Raw genomic sequence first — 20,660 nt, forward strand, 5'->3', positions numbered from 1 at the left:
ATTTTGGCCTTTTGACATTTCATATCGGGATTTCCAGTTTTGGATTACCACGCACTTAGGCAACAAACATTACTTTGTACATGCTTTGTACTAGGATGTCACTAATAGGTTGTTTTTAATTAATTTTCATTGACTTTTTGTTTTTTTAAACTTATTAATTTTAATTTGGAAATAACATTTCTGTAGGTATTATCTTGTAGAAATACATTTCTAGAAAAAATATCGCTGTTATCTTTTAAGTCATTTCAGTTTTTAATTCTATCTAGGTACTTATATCTACCTTTTGATTGGTCACTGACTGCTACAGCTGCAGCTTTTTCAAATAGGGCTTTTCATAGGCGTAACCAGGGGGGTTTTGGGGGTTGTAACCCCCCCCCATTGGGATGTACTTTGAGCTCTATACGCTTAACACCATAGCCCTCAGAGACCTTCCAGTAGTTGTAACCCCCCCCTTTCAGGTAGTTATAACCCCCCCCCTTAGGATCATCTTGGTTACGCCTATGGGGCTTTTCATCGACTCTCATTTGTTTCGAGCTTCAGTCATATGTTGTATGATAGGTTTGTTCGCAGAACGATCGTCAACCGTTGCCAACCATCAGACGCATGCGAGTTCGTAGTCTACGAACTCTAACTGTTATCTGCGCAGCTCCAACTGTTAACTGCGCATGCGTCTAATGGTTGGCAACGGTTGCTGATTGTTTGGATCGTACTACGAACAAACCTAATCTGTATAACATACAGGGCCGCCCAGAGCCAGGCCGGGCCCCGGGGATGAGACCCGGCCGGCCCCCCCCCCCAAACCCAGTTGAACGAAAATTCCCAAAAATCTGATAACTCATAAACTGGGATATGTAATAGTGAACACTCATGCTATTGACACAGGAAGGAAGAAAATTAAAACAGTTTTAACAATTAAACTTTGTTTTTAATTATTTACAATAGAACTGTTAGTTACAACATAACTTTTCTTGCTTTCATATCCGCAAAGTTTTGGATCACGTGGTCGAAATCAAGAGTTTTTGCAAGTTTCGACTCTATGCTTAACAGTCCCAAATCAGATAATCGTTGTTGACCCATAGTAGATCTTAAACAATTCTTAATTCGGCTCAAAACACTAAATGATCTCTCGGCCTGAGCAACGGATACTGGTAGGCAACAGAATATGCGAAGAGCGATGCACACATTGGGGAAAAGATTTGTCACATTAAGGGACACGAGCTTGTTCAAAAGTTTTGCTGGTTTCAGCGACGTATCTGAGATGTTTGATTTACTAACAGTTTTCAAGTAAATCATTTCATCAATAACTAGATCCCTGCTTACATCTGAATTGTACTCTTCGGCGAATCTTTTTTTTTTTTTTTTTTTTTTTTTTTTATATATATATATATATATATATATATATATATATATATATATATATATATATATATATATATATATATATATATATATATATATATATATATATATATATATATATATATATATATATATATATGGCTTTGGCAGTTTGCCATACAGCCAGTTACATGTTTTTTTTTTTAATCTCATTAGGAGCAGTAAAAAGTTTATGAATTATTTTCAATTAAATATAGACTAGATCGGCGAATCTTACACAACTTTCTGAGATCGTATTCTCGTCCATTTCGTTATACTTCCATAAAAATGAAAATTTCATTTCGATTTCTCTCAGTGCTGTGAACCTCGTTTTCAGGTTGGCCACCAAAACATCAATTATTGTGTAAAAAACTTCTGTTTTGAAGCGTTCTTCCGGGGATAAATTTAACATTACATCTTCTGTAGCTGTTTCATCGTGAAAAGTCTTCCTCTTTCTCGCACGGGAAGTGGAGAGTTCCGGTTCGATACCATAAGCATTTGCAACATGTTTGCATTCAGACAATATCTTGTCCCAGTTATTTCTTAAGGCACTTAAATCATCAATTAGGCTCTCTATATTACTACTCTCAACATCCAAAGTAGCGTCCATAGTTTGAAGTAGTTGACTTCTGTAGTTGATGGGTACCAACACTTTCACCCAAATTGACGCCATGAGGATGCACTTGAAGGTGTTAAGATATTCTAAAACCCCATTGATTGTGGCTCTCGTTTCAACAGTTACGTTAAGATTCAACAATGATGAAACTGCCTCAATGATTTTGCCTATGTGTGCCGCTATTGGTTTCACACATTCTACTCTAGCACTCCACCTCGTATCAGACAATGAGTGCAGTGAAGATCCTACTATCTCTTTCAGAAGCTCCCATCTTTTCGGGCTGCAACTGAATAAATTGTACAGATTCTGAACAACACCAAAGAAAGTCTGTGCTTCAGTACAACTCTCAGCAGCGCATACTCCACATAAGTTCAAACTGTGGCATCCACATGGTGAGTACACAGCCAGAGGGTTTGATTTTAAAATATGAGCCTGAACACCCTTATACTTGCCACTCATATTACTGCCGTTATCGAATCCCTGTCCTCTACAGTCATCTAAGGATATGTCATATTATTTAAGAACTTCTTTGATTAGATTTGCGATGTCTTCTCCAGTATTTTCATTGCAGTCGGAAAACTCCAAAAATCGTTCATGGATTTCATATTCTTTTACGTCTTCTTTGAAAATAATGTATCTAAATACAAAAGAGGTCTGTTCTACATGGCTTGAGTCTGGTGTAGCGTCAACCATAATAGAATAGTATTTAGATCGCTTAAGTTCGTCCACAATAACTTTCCTTACATAATCAGCACAACTTGCTATGAACTCGTTTTGAGTTCTCCAAGACAAATAATGCACTTGTATTCTCTTATTCGATTCTTGAGATTGCTTAACCTGATCTAGATGCTTCGATAAAATAGGGTCATAATGACCTAAAAGTTCCAACACGCCCAAAAAATTGCCGTTGTTTGGATGACCCACCTTTTGAGTTTCTCCTCTAAAAGAGAGACCTCGCTCACTTAAAAATAAAGTTACGTGAAGGAGTCTGTGTAAGATCTGTTTCCAGGTAGTGATTTCATTCTGCAATTGTTTTTCAATGCTACCAAATATACTACCTCCTTTGTTAAGATTTAATTCCAGATCTTTCCATTTTAAGTAACATTCTTTATGGCTAAGGCTGTTTTGGTGCTCAGGAATCTTTTCGTACAACTTTTTCCATTTATGTTCTTTTGGATACCCACTAACTGAGGCGAATTTGGATCACACCACCTCTGTCTGAGTACAAAACAGCCGACAAGGAAAGCAAAACAAAGCCTGTTTCACTTCGCTCCAAACAAGCCAATCCCTTGAAACAACTTCATTATTGGGTAGTTTAAATTTAAGCAGAGATACAGGAAATTGCCGTCTCGTTGAGTCTGCAGGAAACATGTTGGGATGAGCTTGTGGCCCCTTTGTGACAGCAGCTTCAACTTCTTTAGTATTAAGTTGTAACAAACTCAAATTGCCTACATCAAAAACTTCTGGTTGGCTCAAAATGTTCGTAGACGTTGAGACTGCCTCATCCTGTTCGTCACGTTCTTCTAACTGTAATGGAGTTAAAAACTCGTCACTACTAAGTGAGGATAGCTCACGACCAACATTTGAGCTGTTGGAGGGTGTTTGTGAATTTGAAGTGCCCGGCAAGATTAAGGGATAATTTTCAATGTTAGTTTCTTTCTCTTCATTTGACACATTTTTCGGCTGTGTAAAGAAAACAGACAGCTTCTGTTGGCCTTTCTTTGCCTTCTCCTCTCTTTCATGTTTTTCTTTCCTCTTTACGGCCCCAGATTTGTGTCGGTATTCCATTTTAAATTCTAAAAAAAATAAAAACCTATGTAAGCTAATTGATTAAAAAAAAAAACCCGTTAGAGGATAGAGGATAGAGAGGACCTATTTATCCTTTTCCCACGGAAAAAAATTCATCCAAACCACATCTACAATTAATTTAATTACAAAAAACAAAGACCATTTGCACCTAAAAACTGTCTTTCGCCAACAGTTTCTATTGAAGCTATATCCAGTACAGTATGCTCAATACATGTACATATGATTCATTCATAAGAAAAGAGAATAGGGATTCTCCGAAATACACCGATATTGAATTCGCCTATCGAATTTCATGACATGCGAATCTTCTCATCAAACGTGACATAAATAGATAAAAAAGGGAAATTTCCCTCCGATTGGCAACACCGCTGAAATTTAAACAGAAGCAGCGTGTTCGCAAATTTTTGTATATAATAGGCGGGGCCAGGGCAACTATTTGGGTGGAGTTTAATTTCGACTTATTTCCGAATGAGTTCAGAATCCAGCAGCCCAATAAAGTATTGGATTTTTTTATATATAATTATTTAAAAATCTTTTGTTGGCCAACCGGCTAGAGCAGAATTGAGCCGAAATACACGTAAAGTCAATGTTCCGAAATTTAATGAATGTACCTGTATATATTTGTAATTAAATAAATTCATTACATAATCTTACTTATGTTATAGCATTTAATAATTGGATAGAACATAAAATAAAATAACAGACATGTTAGGCAGATAATAAAGCACTTTTAAAGCAGAAACAGGTAAATTTTTATTTTTAAATTGGGACTTTTTGACATATGTATCATACTAGTGACGTCACCCATCTGGGCGTGATGACGTCATCTATAACTTTTTTAAATGAGAATAGAGGTCGTGTGATAGCTTATTTGAAAGGTAATTCAATTCTCTATTCAATAATATACACATTAAAATAATTATTTATACAGGGTGTCCAAAAAAAAATTTTTTTAATTAAATTTATTGACATAAAAAGAAGAATGTGTGTAATTTATTTTACTTAAAATACATTTTACTGCTATCAGAAAATAGGAAATAATGTATATTTGACAAATAAATATTGTTTTTTGCTAAAATTCAATATTAAAGCCACCACCCACGTTCCTCTTGACAGTTTGAACATTTAATTTAAGCGAAAAGCAACGATTATTTTTCAAATTAACATTTTTTTCTGTTTTCTGAGAGCAGTAAAATGTATTTTGGACTAAATAAATTACATGAATTCTTCTTTTTATGCAGGAGCGTCATTTGAAATTTTGTTTGGGGGGGGGGGGGCAAGCACTATATATACAATACATTATATATGCATGATGTTATGATGAATATTGATGTATTTTCCGTAAATTTCAGTCATTTTCAGGGCCAGGGGGGCAAATGCCCCCCTGGACGCCCCTGTTTTTATGTCAATAAATTTAATTAAAAAATTTTTTTTTGGATACCTTGTACAAATAATTATATAAATGTTTATATTACTGAATAAATAATTAAATTACCTTTAAAATGAGCTATCACACGAACCCTATTCCCATTTAAAAAAATCATCGATGACGTCATCACGCCCAGATGGGTGACGTCACTAGTATGATATATGCCAAAAAGTCGTAATTTAAAAATAAAAATTGACCTGTTTCAGGATTTTTTCCAAAATCGTCCATTTTCGAGAAAATGAATTTATTCCAACCTTTACGTGCTCACTGTATATACATATACTATAATACTTTATTTATAGTATCATGGATTATACAACATAATAATATGACAAAAGCTCGAAACAAATGACAATCGATGAAAAGCTCTATAAGTGCAAGGTTAATAGATTATTGCATCTATAAACCTTGCTATTAGTGGCTGTTTCATCAGAAACGTATAAACGAAATCAGAAAAGGAAAAGAGATCATCAATATTAGGATCGTATTTTTATTTTATATAGAATTTTACAATATTCAACAAGACATTTTATTTACAATTTTGAATCATTTCTTCTAGCATGTTCAAGAGATTCCTTCAAAACTTTGAGAAAAAAGTCGATGGTTTGAGGTTTGGCGTTATATCCCATAATTCCAATTCGAATAATTTTTCCAGCAGTCGGTCCTAGTCCACCTGCTATTTCAACATTATATCTGAAAATAAACGATTAATCATATTTTCTTTACGCTTTTAAATGTACGATAACGTTTCTAGTAACGCATAATCATAGTACACCCATAGACTTAATGCCTATACTGGGCCTGCAATCTAAAACAATGCTACTAGTGCGACAAAGAAAAATAACTGTACCTATTAGGTATAGGCATCACTTTCTAATCGGCGAAGTTTATCAAATTGGCAGCAGTGGGAAAGTCACTTGGTCGATATATCCAACGTCATTGGATAGGTAAACCCCGCCGATTAGAAAAAGATGTCTAAACAAATACAGTTATTTTTTTCTATTGCACTGGTCGTATAGTTTTAGACTGCAGCGCGTAGTTTAGGTATTAGAAAGGTTTGTTCCAACTCGATACAAAACCATTCTTGAATCGTTACGCGCATGCGCAATGACGAATAATTAAGCGCAGTAACACACTTTTCGTTACTGCGCATACTCGTAACCAACCGTTCAAGAACGGTTTTGTATCGAGTTGGAACAAACCTTGTCTATGATAAGTAGACCCAAATACTTACTTGTTCATGGCATAATTCACAAGTTTTTTCCAATCAAAATCTGTGACAACAACAGATGTAACCGTTTTCAACCTTTTATTTTCATCTTTAACAAAAAATTCTAATCCTAGATTTTCAATTCCCTTCTTCAGTCTTTGGTAGCATTCATCATGTTTCCTCTGCCACTCTGTCAATCCTTCTTCGGCTATTATAGATAAACTTTCACGTAGACTACATAGAAGACTGGAACTGGTTGTATGGTGGTATCTTAAAGTATACATTTCTGCAATATTACAACATTTTTAAGATAAAAATACTTACGGTCGAACATTATTGTAGCAGTTCCACTGTTGGCCTAGAACTTTCATATCCCAGTAATAAACTTTGATTGGAGTGTTCCTCGCATATATGTGCATTCTAAAAAATATGTTGATTATTTTAGGGTGCAAACAAATTTATATACTGTATTAGCAAAAATTTAGTCTGGAGTAGTTGAGGCAATGTGAGAGGTAAAGACGTATATCCTTAGTTTGAACAAGTACTCTAGCAGCAGTAAAAATAAAACTTATGTTTACAGAACCTAACTGTGGAATAAAATTAAAATATTCATTTAGATCTATTTGGCTACCCGTTTCCGCCTGCCCACTGTTGGATGGACTGAGTAGCTCAGCAGCGGGTTGCCGGTCCCAAGCCCGGATAAAGGAGGAGGGGTCGAGGGTGAGGCTACCGACGGTAAAAACGAAAATGCTCATAGAACCGATCACTAAGCCTCGGATATCGAACAGACACATTTTTTCAAGACGACTAGCAAATAATAAGACCACGAAAAAGGATAAAGAATTAAGAATAGCATGCTGGAGCATTACGTCATGGACAAAGAAAGACCAAGAGATACTAATAAAAATGAACACCCACAAAATAGATTTATGCGCGCTCTCCGAAACCAGAAGGAAAGGAAAAGGAACTTAAAAATACCAAGATTTTCTACTCATATACAGCGGAAAAGACAAGGGAGACTATGCTAGCTCAGAAGTGGGCCTTATAATCCACGTGAAATTTGAAAAGAGCATAGAAAATATCGAATATATCAACCATAGAATCCTGATGACGACTTTGAATATGGAAAACACTAAACTCCACATCATATCAGTCTACGCACCAGATATAAGTAAACCCGAGGGGGAGACCGAAGACTTCTACAATAAACTACAGGATGTCATCGACAAGATACAGAAGAACGAAAAGTCGAGAATGAACTAACATCGGAAGTAGAAATGAACTCGGGAATCAGACAAGGGAATAGCTTGAGCCCATTGCTTTTTAATTTAGTAATTGACAAAATCATATAAAACATTAAAGGTACTGGAATTTATTTTTTATTTAGCGTATGGCTTAAGTATATCACAGAACATATTTAGATTTATGCATTATACAATGCATCACAAACAGATGTCCAATTTTTTTATATATTCGATTGACCCTTCGGTTGCCATTACAAAGTCTATAGGGTCGCCTGTGTATGCTCTGCGTGGGCAGTCCTGAACAATGTGACTGATCGTCTGTCTTGCAGCGCCGCAGTCACAAGAAGGCGAGGGGAGTTTACCCCATCTGTGGAGGGAGTCGGCGCATCTTCCACAGTTTGTTCGAATTCGATTAAGGGCTGCCCAAATCTTATGGGGACGTTCAAATTCGCCAGGTTTCCCTATGATGTCCGGTAGACTATGGTAATGTGGATCTGTCCTACTTTCCCAATCTTCTCTCCATCGGGTATTTAAGTCAAAGTTGGATTGCTGCAGCGCTTGAGCAGATTGTAGAGGGGGTAACCTGGATCGGAGACGGTTTCCAAGAATATCGGGGATGTCGTTGTGGACTAGAAGCTGGCGACTGTCCATTATTTTGTTATATTCTTTAACCAATGCATGTTCGCGGCGTAGGTTGGGTGGTGCTATATTACTAAGGGTAGGTAGCCACATTGTAGGGGTGGGCTTAATTGTGCCTGTTATCATACGCATAGTACGGTTTAGTTGGGTGTCGACCAGGTGGGTATGCCTGCTATTTAGCCACACTGGAGCACAGTATTCTGCCACTGGATATATCAGGCCAAGAGCAGAGGATCTTAATGTTGATGCTGTGGACCCCCATGTAGTGCCGCAGAGTTTCTGTATTATATTGTTGCGTGTTTTCAATTTTGCTGCTGTTTTCGTCAGGTGTTCTCTGAATGTGAGCGTTCTGTCTAGAGTAACCCCAAGGTATTTAGGGTATTTATTGTGTTTTAACAGCTTGTTATTAAAATACACTCGCAATTCTCTGTTTGCCAACTTGTTGTTTAGATGAAAAGCTGATACTTCAGTTTTTGTAGTACTTGGCTGTAGTCTCCATTTCTTAAGGTATTCGCTGAGGATGGATAAGTCATTCGTGAGAGTGATTTCTGTAGTTTCTAAAGATTGGTGGCTTGTTGCAAGGGTCCAGTCGTCAGCATATCCAAACTTCCGAGATTCGGTTTCAGGCATGTCAGCAATATAGAGGCTGAAAAGTAAAGGGGCAAGGACAGAACCCTGTGGAAGACCATTGTTAAGTTTCATCTGTCTACTCGTCTCCTTTCCCATTATAACCTGGAAGGCTCTGTTGGTCAGCATGTTGTCAATGAGGTTAATTATCTTTCTGCAGGGGATAATGCGGGCCAGTTTATATATTAATCCCTGTCTCCAAACAGTATCATATGCTGCTGTTAGATCTATAAATACTGTTGCTGTCTTTTGTTTCTTTTGAAAACTAGCTTCTATAAAAGTTGTTAATGACAGCACTTGGTCCGTACAGCTTCGATGAGGGCGGAAGCCAGCTTGTTCAATGGGGACATTTTCTAGTATCCTGTGACTAATTCTGTTGAGGAGAAGCTTTTCTAATAGTTTATATACCATGCTGAGTAGAGCTATGGGGCGGTAGTTTTCTGGCTTATCGTTTGATTTGCCCGGTTTCGGAATGGCAATTATCTTTGTTCGCTTAAGTGAGAAAGGAATGTTACCTGACTGAAGTATATCATTAAAGAACATTGCAAGCCACTGTTTCGTGTATGCACCACTGTGTATCAAGAACTCTGGATGGATATCATCAAAGCCAGGTGCTTTACCTGATTTCATTTCTTTCAGCGCATGTGTGATTTCAGAAATAAGTATTCTTGCTGAATATTCGGAGTATGTTCTGTTCATTTGTTTTAATGCCCTTAAGTCTCTTTTCACGTTGGTAGTATGTGTTCGATCTCGTGGAGCTCTGGATAGAGATACTATATGGGAGGCAACCTTGTTAGGAGACATTTTAGACTCTCTGGATTCCAGCTGGTTAGCTCCTCCAATTTTCCGCAACAAGGACCATGCCTGCCGGCTTGATTTTTTGAAGTCAAGGTTTTCGACAGTCTTTATCCATTTTTGGCGTCTAGCTGTATCGATGTTGTGTAAAAGCTCATCGGCTATTTCTCGGTCACCACTTTCGAGAAACTTCGTGTATAAGTCTTCACATGTTTCAGTCCATCCAGGCACATATTCTTTGCGATACCCCCTAGGGATGGTTTTCTTGGCAGTGCTTATTACTGCGCCCACAAACCTCTGATAATGTTTGCTGGTTGGAGGGACCCAGCTCAAGGTCCGGTCTAGTTGTTCAGAGAACTTCTTCCAGTTTGCTTTTCTAAGATTCCACCTGGGTCGAGGATATGATCTAATTATTGGAATTGATATTCCGATGGTGATAAGCACCGGACGATGTTGAGTATGTGGGAAGTCTGCAAGGACACTTCTCGCAGTTGTTAGTGGTCTGTCATTGGTATCTTTTGAGACAAAACATAGGTCTGGGTTATATTCTTTTCTCCATGCAGCTGATTTAAATGTTCCTCTGTCTTTGGCATCAAAAACTAGATATGTGTTTTGCTCTTCGGACCATTCTACTAGTGCCTCCCCATTTTCATCATTCGTGGTGTACTTCCACATTTCGTGGTGGCTGTTGAAGTCGCCGATGTATATAGTAGGATGTGGATGAGTCTTTAGCACTTCTGGGTTCAATTGTAGTGGCTGGAGGTTTGTATATGTTAACTACGGTAATATCTCCAATCTTGGTGACTACTTCATGTATATTATTTTCATTGGAAGCAGAAAGTAGGAAACCATTTTCTATATTGCAGCGAATGTAGGTTGCGACGCCGTAATGTTTATCATAGGTGGCTCCCAGTAAATCGTAGCCAGGTATCTTTCCCCTTAAATCAAGCTGGACTTTGTCTTCAGTATGGGTCTCTTGTATGGCAACCAGGTCAATGTCGTTATCGTGTAGGATTTTTTGCAACAATTGGCATTTTGCCTGGCTTATGCCCTCGATGTTAAGGTGACAGACTCGGATACACGGTCCGAGATCTCTAGTCAGTTGGTTCTGAGAAGAACCTTTATTTGTTCCCATCGTATGTTTACGTATAGATAAGATTTCTGTTTGTGATCTGTGATGTTGGCAGGATATTGTTTTTGTTTTTCGTTCGTCTGCCGCCAAAGGTACTGGAAAAAGATATAAGATGGCGGAATATAAGAAAAACGAAGTTGAGAAACTTGTTTTTTTTTCTTTCATTTATAAAAACTTTATGTGTCTACTGGGTGGACGCACATTTTTAAGTTCCTACCTACTGAAATAAACAATTTACATTAAAGTAAGTTAGTGGTTCCTTTTTCGTTTTGATCAGTGTGTATTTAGATAAATATGAACTTACAGTGCTCTGTTACTAATCGATATAATCGTTAAGCCTGGTGGAGCTCCTATAGCCTTTTGTACGCCAGCGTAAACCGCATCCACACCCCATTTATCCATGTAAAATGGTACTCCTCCAACTGAAGCTACTGCATCCACACCAAGAAGACAGTTGTATCTACCAGAAACAACCATTTTAATTTGTAAAAAAAATAAATAGTATGTGTTAAACTGGATATTGAGGTCTTTAAAACACGCGTGATTTTTAGAAAATGGAGCAAGTGTTTTAAAGATCATCGGGTTATCCACGAATACGAACGAAAAGTTATTTTTTTATTGGTACACTTTGAAATCATGTTTTATTACCTACTTAAAAAAATTAAAATAAAAGGTAATATTGTAAAATGGTTGAATGTGTGATATACATCAGTAAATCTTTCGTTGTTATGGAAATAAGGAAAACAAAAATGAATTTGAAATTAGTCACATAAGATTAATCGTTATTACTGGTTGTATTTTACTTAAAAATGAGCTCTAACAGTGACTAAAAGTATAGATAGCTTCCCGTAGCGCAAATATGTCCGAGTTCGCGCATCGTATGACGTAACTGGAGACCGGAATTTAAATTCATGTTGTTGTTAGCTTATAGTCCAGACTATATCGTCGCCCCCGTTAGGTAACATATTCCGATTCGATTTTCTTGCACAAACTCACTTAAAAAGAGTTTCTTATAACAAATACACAGAGTGCCGGGAGGTGTCGCGTTCGGAAAATTATTTAAACAATTTTTTAAACAAATTCAAAAAATCAATTGATTCACTTCGTATAATTTTTGAAGTTATACTTCTTTAGGCACGAGGGTAAATTTTTATTTTGCTGGGCGCATGCGCACACCGACAGTATGGTATAAAACGTTATGAGGGATCTGATTGGGTATTAAAATCATCTGTCAATAATTGTTCAAATGGAGATTCTGGATAAAAAAAATGTTGTGTATAATACTACTTAGTTTTTATTGTTGTGAGGGCAGTGACAAAAAGCAAGGTCATAATTGTAGTGACTTTTTAAATAGTTTTTAAAAGCAACAGATACGTACCTTATTGTAAATGTTTCAGTATTGTAATAAAAAATTACAAATTAGGTAAATACCTACATATTTGGAAATTGTACCTACCTAGCTAGTAGGTAATGCTTTGATTTACATAATTTGATTACCAATAAAAATCTCCATCTAATATATTGCTTTTTTAGTCTATATTTTGTCGTATTTTAATTCCATAAGAATCAAACTTATTTGATTAAACTAACAGAATAAGAAACTGTCAAAATTTTTTTAAAACGTTTAGTTGCTAGGTATATCTTTTCACTTCATTCACATGTCTCGGTAGTTAAATTCTGCGTGGGGTGAATTCAAAATAATCTAAACCTGATAGACGCAGGTTCAATTCCCAATGCAAATTTTTATTTTTTTTTATTTTTTTTTATACATTTTATGATTGTAAGTATATTTATTATATTTTTTTCAGAAAATACGTATTTAGTTAAAATTTTCTCAACAATTGTTCAGAAATAATTTCTTTGGTTTCATTTTTCAATGTGTTTGCGTGTGATTTATTCTTTTATTTTTTTAATTTTTCGTATTGTTTTAATAAAAATTTTTGGAAAGTAGTAAGTATTAAAATTCGTTTAATATTTAAATAAAATATAAATAAACTGTTACATTAATTTCGTTGAAATCATATAATAGAAGTATAACTTCTTACGTGCGTACAAAGTACACACACATTCTTTTTTTTAGATTCTTTGGGTCATTATATGAGCCAAAAAGGTCTCTTGTAATTTTTCTCTAAAATTGACTGTTTTTGAGTTATACATACTCAATTTAAAATTTGAAAAACGCAAAAATGGCCATTTTTACGGCTTAATAACGCGGTTAAAAATTATTATTATGAAAGTCAAAAAGTAACTGAATCAAAGTTGAAAGCCTCCCCTATAGGATTCTGAAGAAATTTTGTCACGATTTTATTACTGAGCTGTTATTTTTAATTGTTAACCATGAGCGCTAAGTAAGGCGGCCGTCAATGTGGGTGCAAGTGAGATGCACCATTAGACGGTCGGAATGGTGCATCTCTTTCGCACTCACTATTGACGGCCGTCTATACGTAGTTAGCGCTCTTTGTTAATAATTAAAATTAACAGCTTACTAATGAAATAATGACAAAAATTTCTTCAGGATCTTGTAGGGTGGAGTTTAAACTTTGATTTGGTCACCTTCTAACGACCGGTTTCATAATCAACTTAAAGTGAACATAAACTAAAGTTCACTTTAAAGTTGACATTTACCCATATGAATTGCATTGATAAAGGTACCAACTTAAAATTTAAAGTCCACTTTAATTGATTATGAAACCGAGTGTAACTTTCATAGTAATAATTTTTAACTGAGTTATTAAGCCTTGGAAATGGCGATTTTCGCGTTTTTCAAATATTAAATCGCGTACAACTCGACAACAATAAATTTTAGAGAAAAATCACAGGAGACATTTTTTGCTTATAATGACCCAAAAAATCTAAAAAAATGAACGAATTAAAAAAAATAATTTTTTTAATTTGGTTAAAAAAATCGTTTAAACAATTTTCTGACCTTGTCACCCTGTGGATTTGTTATAAGGAACTCTTTTTTAGTAAGTTTGTGCAAAAAAATCGAATCGAAATAATTTACCTAACGGGGGCGACCATACAGCCTGGACTATACAACCGCGAGCAATTCAAACAATTCATCATTCGGGCATTACGAACCATTACGAACTTGGGTCTCCAGTTACGTCACGACTCCCTTCTCTTCGAGGTGCGCAATACATTATCTTGTTATTTATAGTATCATGACTAAAAGTAAAGCAAAATCGCGGTTAATACTGCAAAAATCGGAAGTTGCTTATAAAAAAGAATACGATAAGTTCATTAAAAGGATGGAAGAGCAAAAGGTAACAGATACAGATGAACGAGTTGTGCTTGCTTACTTTCAGAAAATGTCGATCAGAAATGTCTATCAATTCGAAATTGCAAAATCTGTTGAAAATAAACAAAGGGGTCGATTTAAAACCATTTGTGAAAGTGCATGTATTCATGAAGGCAGATTAAGGAAGAAGGAAGCGTATTGCTTATTACTATCCGACCATCTAAGACTGTAATGGCTCGGCGTTTAACAGTTGCTGATAGCGATGCAATTAATTATGTGCGTTTGGTGAAGAAGTATTTATTATTGCGCTCCAAAAATGTAAATGCAGATCGAGTTTTCTTACGGTATGATAAAGGGGAGTGCACAATCAAGTAGTTGGTATTAATATATTTGGATCATGTCCCTTGCAAATAGCACGTTATCTAAAATTTCGACGTCCATCCGCTACAATTATGGCGAACAGTGGCATAACAATAGATTAAATCCAACCACAAGTAGGATGGAAATTGGCAGATGTGGTTACGTTGAAGAGAGTATTACCAATAAGAAGAATGTTTAAACATTATTGGGAGTGCCATTAATGGAAGTACAACCTCATTGGCTTCCGAGAATGTCGGTAGTATTAATTTGAACAACATTTCCTCTGATTTAAAAAACGGAAGTATAAATAAATATTTCAAACAATACCAACTGTAATTTTCACATTCATTTAAAAGATTAAGATGTTTATTTTTGACAATATTTGAATAAAGCTTTTGAAACATTTGTTACAATTTTGCATATTTTATTTATTTGACGGTACAATTTATGTACTCTTGTCATAGTCCAGGGCGCATCTGTTTTGAGATGGACGTTGAGAGGTGACTTAAATTTTTTTGCAGAAATTTCTTGAAAATAACTCAAATAATAATATTTGAGTTATCCTCCCTCTCAAAAACGTCCGGAACATTGTTTAAATAATCAAAATGTCAAAAAATGAAGGAAAAATTCGATTTTTTTCTTTGTTTTTTGATTATAACTTTAGAACTACTCATTTCTGAGAAAAGTTGTACTGACTTAAAAGTTGCGTAATTAAATTTCCTACAATATAAAGTTGGTTAAAAATTTAAAAAATAGTCACCCTTGTTGCAAAATAGCAATAATTGCGAAAAAGACCATACTAAAATAAGTATTTGCATTTTACGTTTTTCAACCATTTATGCTACACCTAGTACCTTCATATTTTACCCAGAAAAACTTAATGATATATTAAAACTACACTGTAAATTTCATTAAGATCGGTTTATTAGAATTTGCCAAATAAATTTTGCAATCCACCTTTCGCAAAAAAAATTATTTTTTTTAATGTTGCAGAACTGAAAATAAAGCTGAATTTTTTTTGATTATAGAAGTGTACTGTACCTTTCATTTACAATTTGCAAAATTAAAATCGAATAATTACCACGGCGTGAGGAATTTTTTTAAATAAACATTAATTTTTGGTGCTACGCGCAGGACAGCAGTGTTCGATTCACACAAGCTGATTTCCACCAAAATTTCTTCCAATCTTTATCTAATATATTATTTTCTTACTCTATATTTTGTTGTATTTTAATATTTTAATTCCACAAAAATCAAATTAATTTGATTATTTGTTTGTGAAATATTGTTTAAACAATTGCATATGTTTAAAAATAATAAACTTTTATTCTCTAAGTTAAAATATATGAACAAAGAAAATTTTTGTTAAAAAAAGTGTTATTTCAAAGGATAGATTATGTGTTTTTATTTTGCAATAAACAGATTTATTTATTTATATCGAAATGTAATAAAAATTAAAATGTATCAATCATTATCAAAGGTCATTGGAATGCCTAATCAGAGCAAACTATCCGCTGTCCTGCGCGTAGCACCAATAATTAATGTTTATTTAAAAAAAATCCTGACGCCGTGGTAGTTAATCGATTTTAATTTTGCAACTTGCAAATGAAAGGTACAGTACACTTCTATGCACAAAAAAAATTTCAACTTGCTATCTGCTTTATTTTCAGTCCTGTAACATTTTGAAAAAATGATTTTTTTTTGCGAAAGCTGGATTGCAAAATCTATTAAACCGATCTTAATGTTTACAGTGGTTTTTTACTGTATCATATAGTTTTTCTGGGTGAAATATGAAGGTCCTAATGTATGGGTTTTTCGGAATTATTGCTATTTTGCAACAAGGGGACTATTTTTTAAATTTTTAACCAACTCTATATTGTAGGAAATTTAATTATGCAACTTTTATGTCAGTACAACTTTTCTCAGAAATAAATACTTTTAAAGTTATAATCAAAAAACGAAGAAAAAAATCGAATTTTTCCTTCATTTTTTGACATTTTGATTATTTAAACAATGTTCCGGACCTTTTTGAGAGGGAGGATAACTCAAATATTATTATTTGAGTTATTTTCAAGCAATTTCTGCAAAAAAATTTAAGTCACCTCTCAACGTCCAAATGTACTAATATTTTTACAGATGCGCCCTGGTCTATCAGGTGAGATCAATATTTAAAACTGTTGATGTTGTCATGGTAACTTTAAAACACGCGCGTATTTGAAAGTTGAATTTAAACACGCTGAGGCGTGCTTTAAATAAGAAAAATTGGATACCAATAAAAAAAAAATAATATTCTTACTTGTGACAAAGATCACCAAGTCCTTCTATTGGCTGGTGAACTCCAGTAGACGTTTCTCCCTGGACTATGAAAAGTAATTTAGGAAGATATTTTTTTAAATTATGTTCGATTTCAGTGAAACTGAAATTGTCACCTGGTAAGGTAGACATTTTAATTGGCACAGCACCTGAAACAAAAGAATATTTTGTATTAGTTATAGAATATTTATCTACAGTAGACCATGATTTTTAATTACCCCTCATCTTCCATTGGACGATATTCAGATTTTATTTTGACTTTGACTAAAAAGACGGAGTAACACGCGTTATTTTCTTCTAGATACACTTTGTATCTAGGGATTTTCGTCTTCCTCGTATTACGAGAGATGTCGCTGTTTTGCGTCTCAAAGGTGGAATCATTGCATCGCGATGTTTTCCCTTAAATAGGCAGGGTGTTGATTAGAGTTGTGACTGCATAGCTCCACTGACAGGAGCGTCATTTGAAATTTTGTTTGGGGGGGGGGGGCAAGCACTATATATACAATACATTATATATGATGTTATGATGAATATTGATGTATTTTTTGTAAATTTCAGTCATTTTTTCGGGGCCAGGGGGGGCAAATGACCCCCCCTGGACGCTCAAATGACACCCCTGTCCACTGAGGACGCATATATGCAGAAATAGCTATCTGGAGATGGTGGTTTAACTGTGAATCAAATAAAAAACAAAAACTGCCTTTACCTTTTTCTTCTGTACTCATATTTGAGTACTTGAAACTGTCTTTCGGTCCTTTTCCTAGACGAAAAGAAGGTAAATACGTGGCCAGTGTCCTTTATTTGCTTTCTTCTATATTCGTCGTCTCTGTGCTTATATATTGTAAAAGCCAGAGATACGGGATGCAGCCAGAAAGCAGTTTCTTAACGAAAAGTCTTGGATTTAAAATACTGTTTTTTATTTTTATTTCAATTATTTTAATTGTTTTATGGCCGGTTTTACCAACGACAAATAGTAGTTTATTCTATGATTAAAGTTATTTGACCAATAAACTGACATTTCTCCATTTTACTAACGTCAAATGAGACTTATTTTATTGATTTATCAAATAAATATTAATTCTTCGGATTAATTGGCAAGTTAATCTCGCTGTAAATATCTACAAGAAAGTAAATTCGCCAGTTTAACTTTAAATTATCAAAATTATATTGAAACAAAATAAAAATATAAACGTCTAATAAATTTTATTAGATGAATAACTACTCATTGATTTATTTGTTGTTGGTAAAACCGGACTTAAATGTAGTAAACTTTACGTCTTCCTTGTATTACGAGAGATTTCGCTGTTTTGCGTCTCAAAAGTGGAATCATTGCATCGCGATATTTTCCTTTAAATGGGCAGGGTGTTGATGTTTGGTTTAGAGTTGTGACTGCATAGCTCCACTGAGGACGCATAGATGCAGAAATAGCTATCTGGAGCTGATGGTCCAACTCTGAATCAAATAAAAAACAAAAACTGCGGTTACCTTACTCGTTACTTAGTTGGAGGTAATAGAAAACTTTTATACCAGAAATCTGCAACAAGTTCAAGAACGGAAATGTCTCTGGCCCTGGTCAAATACCGTTCGAGATAATGAAACATCAGAGACAGAGGCAAAATACAAAGAAGGTTGAAAAAGAAGGTACAAAAATATAGAAGCAGAAGAGTAAGCAGGTTTTAGAGCCGAAAAATCGGCGGTGGTGGAAAGGATATATAGTGGTTTGACAAATAAACATATCTTTCTGTTATCTGACAGCAGTAAAATGTGTTTTGAATTAAATAAATTACATACCTTCTTTTGTGCCAATTAATTCAATAAAAAAATGTTTTTTGTACACCCTGTATAAATAATTATGTTAATGTTTATATTATTGAATAGGGAAGTATGTAAATATGCTTTCAAATGAGCTAGCACATGCCCCCCTTCTCATTAAAAAAATCATCGATTACGTCATGACACCCAGATGGATGACGTCACTAGTATGATATATATGCCAAAAAATGATAATTTAAAAATAAAAATCGACCTGTTTCGGGATTTTTCCTTAAAGTTGCCGACTTAGGAAAAACGAATGTATTCCTTTCATTTGCACCATACTGTATATTTTTTGGCGGGAATAATAACTTTTGTAAGTAACTATAAAATATGTTTAATTTAAAAGATAATAATAATTAAGTGAATAAGTTTTTTCTAGTTTATTGACAATATCCCTAACTTATGCTGCGCAGTATAAAGGGTGTAACAGAAAGGCAGGTCATAAATTAAATCACGTATTCTAGGACCAAAAATAGTTCGATTGAACCTAAATCCCCTTAGTAAAAATGTGCACATAAAAAAGCCCTTTGAAGTTACAAAATGAAAATCGATTTTTTCCAATATATCGAAAACTATTAAGCTTTGTTTTTAAACAAAGAGGAGTAAACTAAAAAGACATATTCACACCCAAGAAAGTCACTAAAAATATCACCAAATACATCTTCTTTTTTGGTTGATCATCGGCCTTTGACGGTAATCCATAAATATTATATTATACTAATACGTCACTAAAGAGTTCTCAAAACAACTGTTTTTTGTATATAAAAACAGACAAAATATCTAATAATTAAAGGAATATCGCAGAAAATATAAAATATCGCTTATATAACTTAATTAACCTATAAAATGCCAATAGTGTCAAAGTTTTATAAATGTCATTAGTGTCAAAATTTGAAAGCAGTGGAGTAAACTTGCCTGAGGTTGCACCAATTACAAACAAGCTTCACGGCGCGGGAAATTTGAATTACTCCTCTTGGTTTAAAAACAGACTATAGAGATTTTTATTGAAAATCGACATATGGCGTTCTTATGACAGGAACATCATTAAAAAATAACAGTGAAATTTATGGGGGTTTTGTTCCCTTAAACCCCCCCCAACGTTCCACCAAGATAAAAAATTGACTTATCGAAAAAATACTAAGAGGCAAAAAAGTTTTAGAAACATTGTGTTTAGCTAATGGTATACTCCTTCTCAGAGGCATCTTTCAGTGCGTCACAGTTTTTCGATTTCTTTCTAACGCATTAAGTTTTAAGTGACAAAAAAAGGTACGTCCGCGAATAAAGTCATTTATAACATTTATGCTAGTTGTTGATATATGGCGTTATAATCGAACAAAAAATGATTTATATGTATTATTTATACGACTATAATCTGTACAATTTATGACTATACAAATCAAAGAACGTTCCTTTTTATAAACGAAATAAACACAATTGATTTGTTTTTATACCAAATTACGAATACGATTCTGACAACTGTCAGATTTAATTAAAATGTCATGCTATGATTCTCTAAATTCTTAAAATAATATATTAAATCATTAATGACACACTGAAAGACCAACTTTAAATTATAGTCATGTAGATATGTAATAGGTAAATAATGGGTAAATACCTAAATCTTTTTTTCCGATTATAGCGCCATCTATCAACAACTGGAATAAATAATATAAATGTGTATGTATCACGGACCTACCTTTTTTCTGTCACTTGTGACTCACTGAAAGATGCCTCTGAGAAGGAGTATACCACAATAATAATTTAATTGGAACGTACACAAAAGTTTGGGGGGTTTAAAGAACAAAACCCCCATAAAATTTTTATGGGTGCACAAATTTCACTGTTTTTTTAAAGATGTTCCTGTCATAAAAAGTCTCTAATAGTTTTCGAGATATTGGAAAAAATCGATTTTAATTTTGTAACTTCAAAGGGCTGTAACTTTTTTATGTGCACATTATTTGTACTAAGGTAAGTTAGGTTCAATCGAACTATTTTTGGTCCCAGAATGTGTGATTTAATTTATGACCTGTCTTTTTGTTACACCCTGTATAAT

The 20,660-nt window shown here is 34.4% G+C and overlaps 1 protein-coding gene across 2 annotated transcripts in view; it reads right to left on the reverse strand.

Annotated features, from left to right (window-relative positions):
• Positions 1-5,703: 5,703 nt before the first annotated feature.
• Positions 5,704-20,660, reverse strand: part of LOC126887634 (alanine--glyoxylate aminotransferase) — a 39,757-nt gene continuing 24,800 nt past the window's right edge. For both annotated transcript variants that reach the window (XM_050655243.1, XM_050655244.1), the window contains exons 4-8: positions 16,776-16,941; positions 11,183-11,338; positions 6,766-6,861; positions 6,466-6,711; positions 5,704-5,924 (exon numbers count right to left, since the gene is read on the reverse strand). In XM_050655243.1, the coding sequence (XP_050511200.1) occupies positions 5,765-5,924; positions 6,466-6,711; positions 6,766-6,861; positions 11,183-11,338; positions 16,776-16,941 (824 nt within the window). In that variant the 3' untranslated portion in view covers positions 5,704-5,764. The remainder of the gene's footprint in view (positions 5,925-6,465; positions 6,712-6,765; positions 6,862-11,182; positions 11,339-16,775; positions 16,942-20,660) is intronic.

Source organism: Diabrotica virgifera, chromosome 7 (genome assembly GCF_917563875.1).
Source record: "Diabrotica virgifera virgifera chromosome 7, PGI_DIABVI_V3a".
Lineage (NCBI taxonomy): Eukaryota > Metazoa > Arthropoda > Insecta > Coleoptera > Chrysomelidae > Diabrotica > Diabrotica virgifera.